The following is a 14,761-nucleotide window of genomic DNA, read 5'->3' as shown; positions in this document are numbered from 1 at the left end:
AGTATAGTCTTAATCATATTAAAAGTATTGGTGTCTTATATGAATGTGCTCAGAAAGTCTCCGGTGAAGTCGCGAGCTGTCAAAGACAGGGCATTACTCTGCCTTTCAGCATGAGCCCTCCAAGTTTAGCGTGTTTCCTCATTAAACGCAACGAAAGCATCTGCTTCGCGTTGTTGTGTCAGAATCCTTGTGAAATAAAGTAGGAGTTTAAGCAAATTTGATGAACGTGATCATGCGTGTTGAATCTGAGGGGAGTCGCTCCCTTATGGAAGGCCGTTGGGGCCAAAATGTCTGCAGCGCGTTGTGTGTGTGTCTGTGTCAGGCCCGTTGAGGGGTGTCAGGGGTGGAGTGAGCGACGTATCTGAGTAGGGGCGTGTGCGCGCGAGACGTACCTGAAGGACGGTAGGGGTGAGTTCCGCGCGACATAGGCTACCTGAAGAGCTAGGAGTGATGCGGGGGAGAGGGATATGCAATGTATTTACCGACCGGTTTGCGAGAAATTATCGTTCATTTGCGGGCATTTGGGAGTCTCTGTGCACTTGCAGGATACTCCTAGTCTTAGCAACTGGATGAATGTAAAGGTGGATTAAGCTAAATTGTTTCTACTCTATAACTAATGTTCTCAACTCACAGCAATAAAACTTTACAATGAGTGCAACAGTTTGTATTCTATAGTTTATTATTATAATTTTTCATTTTCCATATCTGCAATTCCTGTATTATGGCATTTTTTTGCAGTCCACTTAGAATCCAACATGGAAATCAATGTTTTCTTTATTGGCATTGATTATTTTGAAATTTTAAATGTCATTAACATGCCTGTGTTTAAATTTCTTTAATAAATATGGCTGTCAAGCCAGGATCTTGATGGTTTCTTGTGGGTATGTTGTTAACATGAAGAAATCTGTGTTACAAGTTGAACAAAAATTCTAATAAACAATTATATTTTGAATTTTAATTCTAATAAACAATTATATTTTGAATTTAAATAGTTTTTGTCTTGTGTTTACATTAATTTAACATTTGAATAGCCAAAATTACAAGTTTCAGTATTTTAAATGTGATTAATCGCGATTAATTTTTTTAAAAAGGTGCAATTAATTAGTTGATTTTTTTTATCGATTGACAGCACTATAAATTATTATTATATAATAAATATATACATTATATTATTACATATAAATATTCATCTCTACACCTGAACTTGACTGCAAATGTCTCAAAGTGAGTGTTTTGGTGTTTTGGGTGTCTTTATACAAATAAAATCTTATATTTTATCCAAGCGATCAGGCATAACATAATGCTAAAGGTTTTGGTGCATGAAATCATGTCTGCGTTGCTTTGCATAAAATAATTTGACAAACTGCACATGGATTTATAAATAGAACACTCACAAATGTGTTTCCCATATGAAATTTACACCTGTATGTAATGTTGTCCACTTGACAAAAACACATAACAATATGAGATTTACAGCCAGGTGTGCTGCTGCTAGTTTTGTTAGACAGCATGTCTTGAATCACGCTCAACTGAATGTATGCATGTGTGACTGCTATCCCTTGTGCTACAAGCAAAGAGGGCCAAGGTTTGGAAATCTACAGTGCATGTTGTCATAGCAACCCTTCCTGACGAGATGCTGGCATCATGTGGGATTAGGAACAGTGGTGCATCTGGGGTGACAGCAGCTCTCTGGGTGTCCGGGATTCATATATTTGACATGTGCATCTGTTGCATTCCAATGGAAATCTATATGATTAATCCACGTAACTGAGATATACAGTATGATTTATATCGCATTTTTCATGTAATAACTACAGTTGATGTTGTTTAATATGTTCATTTAATTAATTATAAAGAACACTATTAACAACCTGCCTGTATGACCAAAAGCACAAGTAAAAATGTGATAGTGGTTCTATCCAACAGTTCAGTGAATGCACAAAAGTGGTTAGATTTCAGACACAATATTGTCTGTTTTTGTTTAGTTTTACCAACTATATTACAAACAAAAGACATGCAGAATTGAACAGAAGGACAGAAACACAGAAATATTTGGAAGAAAAACAGGTGAATAAAAGATTAAATGAGCCATTCGTAGATTTATTTGAGTTAACTGGTTGATTTTGCAAATCAGTTTTTTTAACTAATCAGTGACTCAAAAAATAGTTTAATATTTCCTTTTTAATACAAACAAAATAATTAAAACATGTTTTTTTTATATTTTAAAATATCATGTTTTTTATTATCATTTTTGATTTAGTTTTAATTTCAAGAGTTTAAATTTCATTTGGAGAAAAAAAATAATAAATTGAAAAGTTGAATAATTGTCACCATATCTAAATATCAACTTAGATGCAGCTTTAAAACACATGACCACTGTAGCTTAAAAGTATAAACTGCAAAGTGTAAATTAATTCAATATGACTTCAAAACGCTTATTTTTTAAAGTTATTTTGGTTGGCAAAATCATTTAAAATTATGTATTAAAAAATACATACAGTTGAAGTCTTTTTTATTAATAGCCCCCCTAAATTATTAGCCTGCCTGTTTATTTTTTCCCCAATTTCTGTTTAACGAAGATACCATTTTTTCAACTAATTTCTAAACATAATAGCTTTAATAACTCATTTCTAATAACTGATTTATTTTATCCTTGCCATGATGACAATAGGCGAGGCAGTGGCGCAGTAGGTAGTGCTGTCGCCTCACAGCAAGAAGGTCGCTGGGTCGTTTCTGTGTGGAGTTTGCATGTTCTCTCTGCCTTCGCGTGGGTTTCCTCCGGGTGCTCCAGTTTCCCCCACAGTCCAAAGACATGCGGTACAGGTGAATTGGGTAGGCTAAATTGTCCATAGTGTATGAGTGTGTGTGTGAATGTGTGTGGATGTTTCCCAGAGATGGGTTGCGGCTATAAGGGCATCCGCTGTGTAAAAACTTGCTGGATAAGTTGGCGGTTCATTCCGCTGTGGCGACCCCGGATTAATAAAGGAACTAAGCAGACAAGAAAAGGAAATGAATGATGACAATAAATAATATTTGACTAGATATTTTTCAAGACACTTCTATACAGCTTAAAGTGACATTTAAAGGTTTAACTAGGTTAATTAGGTTAACTAGGCAGGTTAGGGTAATTAGGCAAGTTATTGCATTCACCTTACTCTTTGCGTATGAGCGGTCTCATGCACTTCCATTTATTTTTAGATGTAAAAAACAGCTTGATCTGCAGCTTAATGTTGCAAACTGATATTTTCTTATTTTATTATTCGACTTCTTCTGTATAGTCATGCAAACACTTGATGGTAGAGCGAGTAGTATGGCCATTTTCTGTCATTTATTATTCCTAGTCATTTCTCCCATAGGCAAGCTAATCGGAACTTCTAAAACAATCGCAAAATCAGGCGCACTTTCGAATTGTAGAATAAGGTCAATAACGATGGTTTGTTCTGTAGACTACAGAAAAAATATATAGCTTAAAGGGGCTAATAATTTTTTCACCTTAAAATGGATTTTAAAAAATTAAAAACTGCTTTTATTCTAGCCAAAAATAAATCAAATAAGACTTTCTCCAGAAGAAAAAATATGATCAGATATACTGTGAAAATCTCTTTGCTCTGTTAAACATAATTTGGGAAATTTTTAAAAAAGAAAAAAGAATTCAAAGGGGGCTAATAACTCTGAATTTAACTGTAAATATTTTTATTTGTGTGCACTGGAATCATTTCTAACGCGCTGAGGCCTTGTGAAGAAAAATTCAATCAATTACAATATGTGAAATATAAGATAATGTTTAATAAATATTTTTCCAGAACAAAGATTCTCAAGCATTTAAAAAGTAAAGAAAGGAGCAAATAAAGTCAAATTCTAGAAACTATTCATTAACAAATTATTGTACAGGTTTGAGCACCTTTAGTTTGCAAATTATACAAGCTGCTTGAAAAATCTTTTTTTTTTTCCCCCAAAACAAACTGACCGTTTATAGGTGGGGAGAATAATTAGATATGGTTGTATCTTGAATAGAAGCGCTGGTTTCACACTTTTGACCTTCACAGGCAGCATCTGGTCATATTTCCCTAACAAGGAAAAGAACAGTCTGTGCCGTTCACAACCGATTCAAAACAAGCTCTTCTACGCAAGTGAGAAAATACAGTTCACTCATCAGGAACATTGACTACGTTTACATGGACACCAATAATCCGATATTATTATGATTAAGACAACACTGATTAAGAGTCTACCATATAAACAAGCAATTTTTGATTACATGACTTTAACCCAACTAAAGTCCTAATCGAGCTAACCAGAAATCGAATTAAGATATCGAATTTTTATATATATATATATATATATATATATATATATATATATATATATATATATATATATGTATATATATATATATATATATATATATGTATATATATATATATGTATATGTATATATATATATGTATATATATATATATATATATATATATACACACACACACACACTCACACACACACACAAGTGAGAATTATTAACCCCCTGATTTATTAGTTCCCCATTTTGAGTTATTTCCAAATACACATGCTGTGCCCCATATGGTCTAAAACCTGACAGGTGGACAAATCTAAGCATGTTTTTGTTAAAACAAATATAAATATGCATATAATAAATAACACTGCTGCTAATAATAACATTACATTAAAGCAAATTGTCATGAATAAACTAAAAAAGCCTCCCGAGATGAAGGCATGGAGGCGGTGGTTTTTATATTTATGTAGGCTAGAAAATAATATTTTTTGTAATATTTTAATCTTTTAATTCTTTTGCACTTGTAAAGATATTTGCGTGTTGCTGTACATCCTGTGTGTATTAAGCAGTGTGTAAGCAAGACGCACAACCAACGCGCTCTGCACTGGACTATAGACCTGCTTTGATCTGGTCTACTGAACAGTCTATTATACAGTAGTTCCTCAAATTAGCAACGCGCCAGCAATGCGCCTTAACATGCCTCCTTTTTTAAACCAGAAAATGCAGCGTGGTGTAAACTGTCAAAACGACTATTGCGCCGAGCTGAAACTAGCAAACAACAATTGTGTCGCGCCTTGCGCCGGGTGTATAATAGGGCCCCTAGTGTCTGGGAATCTCTTGATTGTTACTTTCATCTTTTTTTTTTTTACTTACCTATAAGTCCATAAGACAAGAACTTGTTGACCGATGTGAGAGCAAGGCCTGTGATTGGTCCAGTTGTGTCCTCTGAGCGAACCACCTCCAGAAAAGGTCTTAGAAACACATTGGGTTCCACATCGGAAAGATCTGGAATGACAAAAGACACTAGATCAGAGAAAAGCAGTTTAACTGAACACATGACAAATAAAACAGCAGTCAGTTACTATTTCCAGTGCGTAAGACAAATTATTCGATTGCTAAGATTAAACCATTGACATATACAAGAGCAAAAAAAATATATATGAGCTATGTCATGGCTAAAATTACAATCCTGTATGCATATACATGTGCAAAAGATGCAAAATGACAGAAAGGTAGAGCCAGGGCGCGGGTTAAGTGAGGGCTGTTTCTTATTCACCTTGGTAGAGCTGGGTATCTTATTACAACTGTGTTTCCAAAAGCTCTTGTTTAAAGCAGCTGTGTAGGATGTAGGATTTAGCATTAATGAAAATGACTGAACTGGTCGGGGTGGGAGAACTGTGCTTCGAGCCCGCTGGAGTAACAGCTGCTGGGAAAATTAAAGCCTCTCTCTCATCATTAGGGATACACAGATACTGCTTTTTAGAGAGTAAGAGTACTACGTTCTTTTTTGGGACTTTCCGATTTCGACATGAGTATTTTTAGTAATTCTTTAGTGAGACTGATGATTTGAGGGTTTGAATGGTGGATATTTATATGAGCTGAGAGCTGTTTTGGGTCACCTTCAGGAGGGACAAACAGTACATGGTACATGCAACCAGTGTTGGGGGTAACGCATTACACGTAACCCAAGTTACGCAATAATATTTCCTTTCTAGGTAATGAGTAAAGTAACATTACTTTTCAAAATTAAGTGATAATATTTAGGTTACATTTTAAATATGTAATGCAGGTTACTTTTTTTGTTTAATTAAATAGCTTAGAAAAAATAAATAGCTAAATTAAAATGAATGTAGTCACGTTGAATCCGGCACGTATTGAGAGAACGCAGGAACAGATAGAAACCAAGATGGCAGAGCCTTACATTTCTGCAACGAAAATATTCTCATTATATTGATCAAAGAAAGGGAAGAGAGGATTGTCTTACAGCGACTTTACTTCACCAGTAAGACAAAAAGTACAAAAGTAGCAAACACATTGCTTTACACTTTCATTAATCTGTATATATGACATGTACAGTATATCGAGAAAGTTCTCAGAAGATAAAATTATCCAACATTATGATTTTTTAATGTGTTTTTAAGGCAAATGAAGGTGTAGGTTATACGGTGCATTAATTGCAGAGCTCCTTTAAAAAAATAATAATCCTGCAAGTTATGAAACATATCAAGCCTCAGGCCAGGTCAGAAAAAGTAATGCAAAAGTAACTCATTATTGTAATGGATTACTTTTTTAAGTAACTGCATGCAATCACAAAAGGTTAAGGAAAGCAAAATAGTTTAAAATAATAAATAGTTGTTTCTATATGTTAAGGTCAGGAATCCAAGCCAACAGCCGACCTTAGTTAGAAGCAAATCACAACCAACATGCTTTTTGCATTGAGAGGTGCCTTTTTTGAATGATTTACTATAGGCCAAGTGTTTTCTGTGCTGCTTAAACGCCCTGCGCACTTCGCGTTTTAACCGCCTGCTGCACCTTCCGTTTCGCATTGTGTGCCGTGCCCTGCAGTTGAAAAACAGTCAAGTCTAAGTGGAAAAATTTTGTTACGTTAGACGCATCTTTTTCATTCTCCAATCAAATGAAAGCAGAGGCGGGGTTTCTGTTGAGGTGACAGATGTGCTTGTGTTGTCAAGTAGGATTGGGCCAATAGACGATGCCATCGTCCTTTGCCGACGGCCAATAGACAACATGATGCTGATTGGTGCCGGCAACTCAGTGAATGTCCTTGAGCGGCCCAGCCAGAGCCCAGACCTAAATTCTATTTAACATCTCTGAAGAGATATAAAAGTGGCAGTGCACCGTCGCTTCCCATCCAATCTGATAGAGCTTGAGAGGTACTGCAAAGAGGAATGGCCAAAAATTCCAAGGACAGGTGTGCCAAGCTTGTGGCATCATATTCAAAAAGACTTGAGGCTGTGATTGCTGCCAAAGGTGCATCAACAAAGTATTTAGCAAAGGCTGTGAATACTTATGTACATGTGATTTGTCAGTTTTTTTTTTTGTTTTTTGTTTTTTGCATTACATTGTCATTATGGGGTATTGTGTGTAAAATTTTGAGCAAATTAATGAATTTAATCTATTTTGGAATAAGGCTGTAAGAAAAAAATGTGGAAAAAGTGAAGCGCTATGAATACTTTCCGGATGCACTACATAAACAGCTAAATTAATGTCTGCAAATAATCAACAAAACTCAAGTAAACTTCACATTTCAATACTGAATAAACCTAATGCACTTGTATGCTGTAAGGTGGTTATTCTCTAGCCAAAAACATTTGCACAATATCATATCCAACACGTGCACTTTGTGATTAAGCAATTAACCAGCCTTTCTGGCTATGCTGAACACGAAAAACCCAAATCACTCTGCACAGTGTGCCCCCATACAGTCATTTTCTGATGAGAACAGTAGAGGTCAAGAAACAAACAGCCAGTTGCACAATACGAATTTCGGCCTGGAGCTCTGAGTTTATTGATGAGCTTTTATAAGAAATAAGCCGAGTCCACCACACATAAAGCCTTAATCTAACAGAGCCAACAAAACACAGCTGCAGCCGAGGATGCAACATACTTCATTATCTCCGCCGAGCTCTTTATTTGTGGATGGGAAAGCACCTCGGGCCAATCCACCCCGGTCGCGGGGAACAGCCCCTCTGAGAGAGGGGGCGAGGGTTACAAAATACAAACCAGGTAAAACAACAATGGAAAAATTAGTGGAGTCACGAAAACCTGCTGCGAGTGTCGAGCTAAGGCGCAGCTTGCCATAGCAATACTGGGCGGATTAGGGTTCCCCAGAACAGCTACTTTGACGCAAAAAAACAACTCGTGACTTCAAAGCCCGAGTCGAGCCTCAGCCAATTTTACAGAGCGCACATATGACCGCCGAGTATTAGCTTGTGATATCCAATCCGCCTGCGGCTTGTTTGGAGATAAAATAGAAAATCATTTGAAAATTTCCACACTTTGTCTTATCCGCAGCCAGGTTGCTTCTAGACCCGCTTCCAAAAGCAAATCTTCTGCTGCACACTTTCTTTGGGGGACTCGATGTTTTCTTTGTATTCCCATGAGGGGAAAGCTCAGCAATGCTCCATTCCTACAGTCCAAACTCTTTGACTGTGCTGCGGTATCTGATAACAAGGGTCTCAAGTGCTTACCACTTAACCCAAGTTCACGAAAAGCGAAAGAAATCGCGGACGGCAGAAGAATAACAAAAGTTACTTTGAAATCAAGTCGAAAAACACAGGACAAAATAACTCGTTTTCATCAAGCCACCAAACTTTTAAAGGTGGGCTTAGACTATATTACTTTACAGTGGAAAAGGGAGTGGGGGCGATGAAGGGAGAGCGATCTCAAATGAATCTGTCAATAGAGGCTAATAAAGTCTTCATCAGAGGCGATCACCCCGTAAGTGCCACCTTCACTACAGCTAGTCTCTCAGATTGGAGAACTCAATTGTGTTCTATTGATCCGGCTGGCCATCGGCGGCCTGACAATCTGCCTCCCCCCACGTGCGCCCAATCTTCTTAAATAAAGGCTAAATATGACTCGGTACTTCAGCGCAATCTCCAGGCTCGCGGAGGGAAATGAAGAAATTGAGGTGTTGGACCATGATGGTGAGACAATCACAAAGTAACCAGGGTGACCTCTGTGTGACATTGGCCAAAATAAAAAAGGGATTAAAGTCGGTCACCCATCCATGTATGCTCCGGCTAAGGGTTTTGAGTCTCCAAGTATGTGCGTGTCCTTGGAGAACAAGCTTTGAGAATTGAGCAACGGCACGGCGCCGCTCCTAACAATCTCCCTTAAGATTCAATTGTGCCTGTACGTAACTAGCAGAGGAACTGCGAGCGTTAACACAAAAGGCTCATTTCCATGATGCTCACTGCTTTATAATGCACAAATCACTTAATTACACTTTACGTTTTGGATCATGCTGAGGTTTACCCCATCGCGCTGGAAACAGCTCAACTGCCTGTTGTGTTGTGTTCGCTGTAGGTCTAAACTCTGATGAGTGGACAGAGTCTGGTTTAACAGTCGGCCTATGCAGCCGTGTGTGACTGCTACCTCTGCAAATAGCCCCAGACCTTCAGGCCCCTGGGAGCACCTCGAGGAGAAGATGCCGCCGCCACACATTACACATGCACATCAATTGGCAGTGGTGCAGAAAGGGCTTAAAACAGAGCACAGTTTAAGCGGTTGAGGGTCTGAGCTATAAATGTAACAGCAGAGCAATGTTGAGAACAACGCTGCTTTACAACAGTGTTACTCTGATTCAAAAGCATCCCGAATAGGAGTAGTATTTTAATGACCGAGATACAAATAGTTTGAAATTCAACGTATAGTTAATTCTATTTTTTTTTTTTTTACATTTTTTAATGCTTAGAGGTTTTTTACCTGTGATTTTAAGACCTGACAATAATCAATATATCAACTTATCGCACAACACATGGACATGACATAAGGGTTGGGTGATGTCGACCAATTTGGCATCGTACGATGTCTAATGTGAAACATTGCGATGGACGATGGCATCGTCGTCATAGGCAGCGGTGAATTGATTATTTATGAATGCCTACCATTTCAACTTCATGACCCGCATGGTCTTTGTTTTACCCATAACCAAATCATAACTAAATAAAGATAAGTTACACACAAATGACCACCTGTCAATCACTTTTTACGCGGGACTGTGGCATGAATGGGCATAGTGATTTGTGTCATTATAATGGCGTCGACAAACTTAGTACACACATAATAGCAAAAGATTGAAGCAGTGTACTGATGCTGTGACACGTTACTGGACAGATTAAAAAAGAAAAAAGTGTAGAGTCGTTAGATAGAGACAAGATTCATTAAATTCATCACGTGTAACAACTATAGTGAGACGCAATCCAGCGGTACATAATTGATAAACTGTCCGACGTGCACTGCTCTCTGGGATTTTGTGCTCAAGACTGCTGGAGCTCAGACGCACAGGTACGCTGCAGTGCTGACAGTGTTTGTGTGTGTGGTCTCTTGATGTGCATTTTCAGCGGTGTAGTGTGGACGGAGGGTTATTCAGAAATGCTAGATGAAACATCAGAGTAGACTTGAATTGTTTTCGTTCTGAAATGCCATTTCAAAACTAAGATGTATTAGTGTAAACAGGGGCAAAGTGTGTATTTTTCACAAGCAGATTGCTGCTGCAATGGGGGTCTCGTGAGGTCTATCGGCGATGGCATCGTCTATCAACCCAACCCTACATGACGTCAACCATTTTTGCTGATTTAAATCGCCCATAAATAAAAAAAAAAAAACAATTCTAGAAACATTTTAGCTGATTGCACAACCTCTTTATCTCTATTGGAGGTGTCAGTATGGTTTAGTATATTTTCATGAGGGTGTCTGACACCTGAAAATAGATTTGGTAGCAGACATCACAGCCTCTGTTACTTTTTACCTTGCACTTTTTGTTAACATTTATTAATCTTTATTTGTTTAGGATATTTGTTTAATTGTCTGGAACGTTTTTATATTTTGATTCCTATGTCCAATTATTACATTGTTTAAATGACTGTAATTAAATTAAAGATTCTTAAAAATATTATGTGTAAAATATTCATTGGAATGTTGTCATTCTGGCATTATATAATGAGTGGCATAAAATGGTCTTAAAATGACAATAATATAATTTATCACAATATATGTTAAAGCAATAAAGAAATAATTTAAACAGTGAAATATTATTACAATTTTAAATTATTGAATGTAGTTTCGAATTGTATTTATTCTCATGATTCAAAGCTGTATTTTTATCAACACTACTCCAGTTTTCAGTTTAAAAGTGAATTGATCCTTCACAAATCATTATTTTAATTTCAGCACTGATTTTACATGAATCAGTGCTGAAATTTTTTTTTTTACTTTATAGTATCGTGGAAACTGGTACATTTTACTTTTAGAAATGTAATTAATTTTTTAAAAAGTTCAAAAAAATATATTTGTTTTGCAAAGTTTTTTATAAATACTGAAGACAGGAATAATGAATTGAATTTACATTCAGTAACAAAAAAGTAAAAGAGTAGTAATATTTCACAATTTCACAGATTTTACTGTAATTAACAACAAATCAATGCAAGTTTAGAGAGCAGAACTGGCTTCTTTTTAAACATTTTCAAATTTTGCTTTTTCCAAACTTTTTGAGTGGTAGTGTACTTAACAAATGAAACAAATGAAACCCTGACTACAGTATAGTAGTTACTCCATCATTCAATAAATTAAATCCAATTCAGTCAGCATTTCTTACAATGCGTTCAGGGCGTCCTACAGGTTTGAAATATACTTGCGGTGATGGCTGGACTGAAACACACCTTTTAACCACACCACATAAAAAGTTGAATATATGCATCAAACAAAACATTATTTGATTTTTGACACTATTTTTATTATTATCCGTTTTAAACTTTTTAAATGGGTTCAAATAAAAAATATATAAATAATTAAATAATCCACTATTACTTTTTTAGATTATTCAGGAGCCATGTGCACCCACTGACAGGTAGAATCTGCTTCTCTCTCATTCAAGTTCAGGTTGCTTTATTGGCATGACATTTTGTACAGTATTGCCAAAGTATTTTAGATGTATAAAACATGTAATATATCAACATCCTCAATTTAATAAAATATACAGCAAATGAAAAACAAATGAGAGGGAAAAAAAGGAATAAAAACAGACAATATAACTACAAAATTATAATTACAGGAATAAAACGTGTAGATAATTTAAAGACAATTGAGTTAATTACCCATTTCTAATGGTGTACAAATATTCTGCAGCTAATTTAGATGTAATTTCATCCTCTAAAGTTTTCTAAGTTGTTTAAATTAAAGAACTAATTATTTAATGTCTCTCATGAGGCTGTGCGCATTAAATTAATGACAGCTTGGAAAACTAAAGCAAAACCAAATCCTGGACATTTTAGTAGATTTAGAAAACCCCAGCCAGACACAATAAGGTGCGGTTCTCTATTGGTCTGCAGAGCATGTGAGACTGTCTGTGAAAGTGTTAAGGTTAGTTCTCGCGTGCACAGAACGAGCAGTATGGAAAAGGAGAGAAGATTTTCTCCAACTTAATCACTTGCGGATGGTTATTTATATTTGGCGGATACAAAGAAAAAAAAAGTGTAAAAGGATGATTATAATTGTAAAAAAAGAAAAAGTGTCTCTAAATATAGAGTAAAGTCCATGTGTGGGAAGCACTGGCGTTACATGATGGATTTTGGTTTAATGACACCAGCATTTTTTACATATATTCAATTGGAAGATTCCTTCATATATATATATATATATATATATATATATATATATATATATATACAAAAATGTTCATTCTATTAGACAACACATGTTGAAAACTACTACTATTTATAGTAGTATAGTATTATAGTATAGTATTATAACTACTATTTATACATAAAATAACTACAAAGCAAAAACAGCTGCATTATGACATTTGTATTATAATGTAAAATGCTTTATAATGCAGTTGTATAACATATCGGTCATACCACCAACTCCTCCTAATATAATGAAGTAGTGGATCATTACAATCTTTGAATCTCACAGAAAAAAAATAAATAAATAAATAATTGACTAAATGATCTGAGATTTCCCCCCTGTAGTAAATGTAACTAAAGCACCACTGACAGATCAGAATTTCATAAGATCCACATTACACCACAAACAAGAGGAGAGGCAATTTTCCACCAGGCTTTATAGGGCAGTTTGTTTTTGTGTGTGTGTGTGTGTGTGTGTGTGTGTGTGTGTGTGTGTGTGTGTGTGTGTGTGTGTGTGTGTGGGACACAGCTATTCAGAGCAGCCAATGATCAGGCTACAGCAGCAGTAATACAAACAGCGGCTGACTCTCAGTACTAGACCTGCTGGGCCTTTGTGTTTGCTTAATTTAATCACAAAAGAAAGAATAACATAATTTGTCAGACTGCTATGTCACATATTTTAGCCAATCATACGGGCCAAGTGTCTTCTGCCAGGGTGAAAATAGCTATACACTCATGAAACAATTTTTTTTTTCAAAAAGTTCAAACTACTTTTTTAAAATGAGCTTGCTTAAGAATTCTTAAGGTTTTTTTAAGGCAACTTAATCGTTTTATGTTCTATCCGCTTACATTTGTTAAGTTAACTTCATTAATTTGTGATGGAACCAGTGGTGTAGTCGGGACTATTCGCATGTATAATCTGTATACCTACTTTTTCCACAAGCTGTTTGGGTATTAAGACTTCTGTGGATCAATAATTGCACAGGGCTCGAAATTGCGATCATTTTGGTCGCATATGCGCCCGAAATTTAAGCTATGCGACATCATAATATATTTGTGAGCATTTGAGCGACTGCACTGTTTTGTTTTGTTTTTTCTAAAAACGTTCTAAATCGGTCTTCCCTGCTGCTATATTGGTTCATATTAGCTGTCAATCACTCAAGACTTTCCGCTGTCAGATGACAGAGAGCTTTTGTGACCACGGGGAATGCAAACGACTGAAGAGTGAAAAGTACAACGAATCTCGATGCGTTGCATTCACTGCGTGTTCAGCGCAAATGTCCGCTTAATGTAAAATCTAACACTGTACACACCATGGCCAAAGAAGCTCGCCTTTACTAGTTTAAACTGATGTGGCTTATAACAAAGAACGGTATTAAGCCAGTGGTCATCGGGAAAATCTTGCTCTTGGCTGACTCGCCTACACAGAAAAATGTACATCGGCCCATAACGAGACTGAGCATTGAAATGACACAAACTGAAACCAAAACTTTTAGAAGTGAGACTTTTCTTACATTTTTTTTTTGTCCGTTTCTTCTTGAGATGTATATTATTTTTCTATTTAGATACTAATGACTGCTTTGCAGCTTTCAGCCATGAATTAAATGATTTATTATAATCGTGTGTTTGTTTTGTAGCAGAAATAGTATTTATTAAATTGACATGCATATCAAAACAATAGTACAAAATAAACATTATTGAACACAAAAGAAGATAATTTGAAGACAGCTTAAAACCTGTAAGCATTGACTTCTATAGTATTTGTTTTTTTCTGTGGAAGTCAATAGTTATGGGTAACTTATGTTAAATAAATAAATATATAAATATAATAAATATATAATATATTCACTGTTATGCAGATGATACTCAATTATATATTTCAACTAAGCCTGATGAGACGTCTGAACTATCTAAGCTAACTGAGTGTGTTAAAGATGTTAAAGACTGCATGAGCAACAATTTCCTTCTCAAAAACTCAGACAAAGCAGAATTATTATTTATTGGGCCTAAACCCTGTGCACAGTAGAAAGTTAGCGTTAGCTGTACTATAAAAGATCTGGGTGTCATATTAGACAGCAATTTAACTTTTGAAAATTATATA

The 14,761-nt window shown here is 35.9% G+C and overlaps 1 protein-coding gene across 20 annotated transcripts in view; it reads right to left on the bottom strand.

Moving 5' to 3' along the window:
- Nucleotides 1-14,761, bottom strand: part of gbf1 (golgi brefeldin A resistant guanine nucleotide exchange factor 1) — a 167,139-nt gene that overhangs the window by 89,026 nt on the left and 63,352 nt on the right. For all 20 annotated transcript variants that reach the window (XR_015505573.1, XR_015505574.1, XR_015505572.1 and 17 more), the window contains exon 4: nucleotides 5,165-5,296. Coding sequence is in view for 11 of the 20 variants with exons in the window: in XM_087278781.1 (XP_087134907.1) it covers nucleotides 5,165-5,296 (132 nt within the window). In the remaining 9 variants the exon portion in view is untranslated. The remainder of the gene's footprint in view (nucleotides 1-5,164; nucleotides 5,297-14,761) is intronic.

Source organism: Danio rerio, chromosome 13 (genome assembly GCF_052040795.2).
Source record: "Danio rerio strain M-AB ecotype USA chromosome 13, GRCz13ab, whole genome shotgun sequence".
In the NCBI taxonomy this organism is placed as follows: Eukaryota; Metazoa; Chordata; class Actinopteri; order Cypriniformes; family Danionidae; genus Danio; species Danio rerio.
Note: the sequence above shows the minus strand (reverse complement) of the source record. Positions and strands in the feature narration are given on the sequence as shown.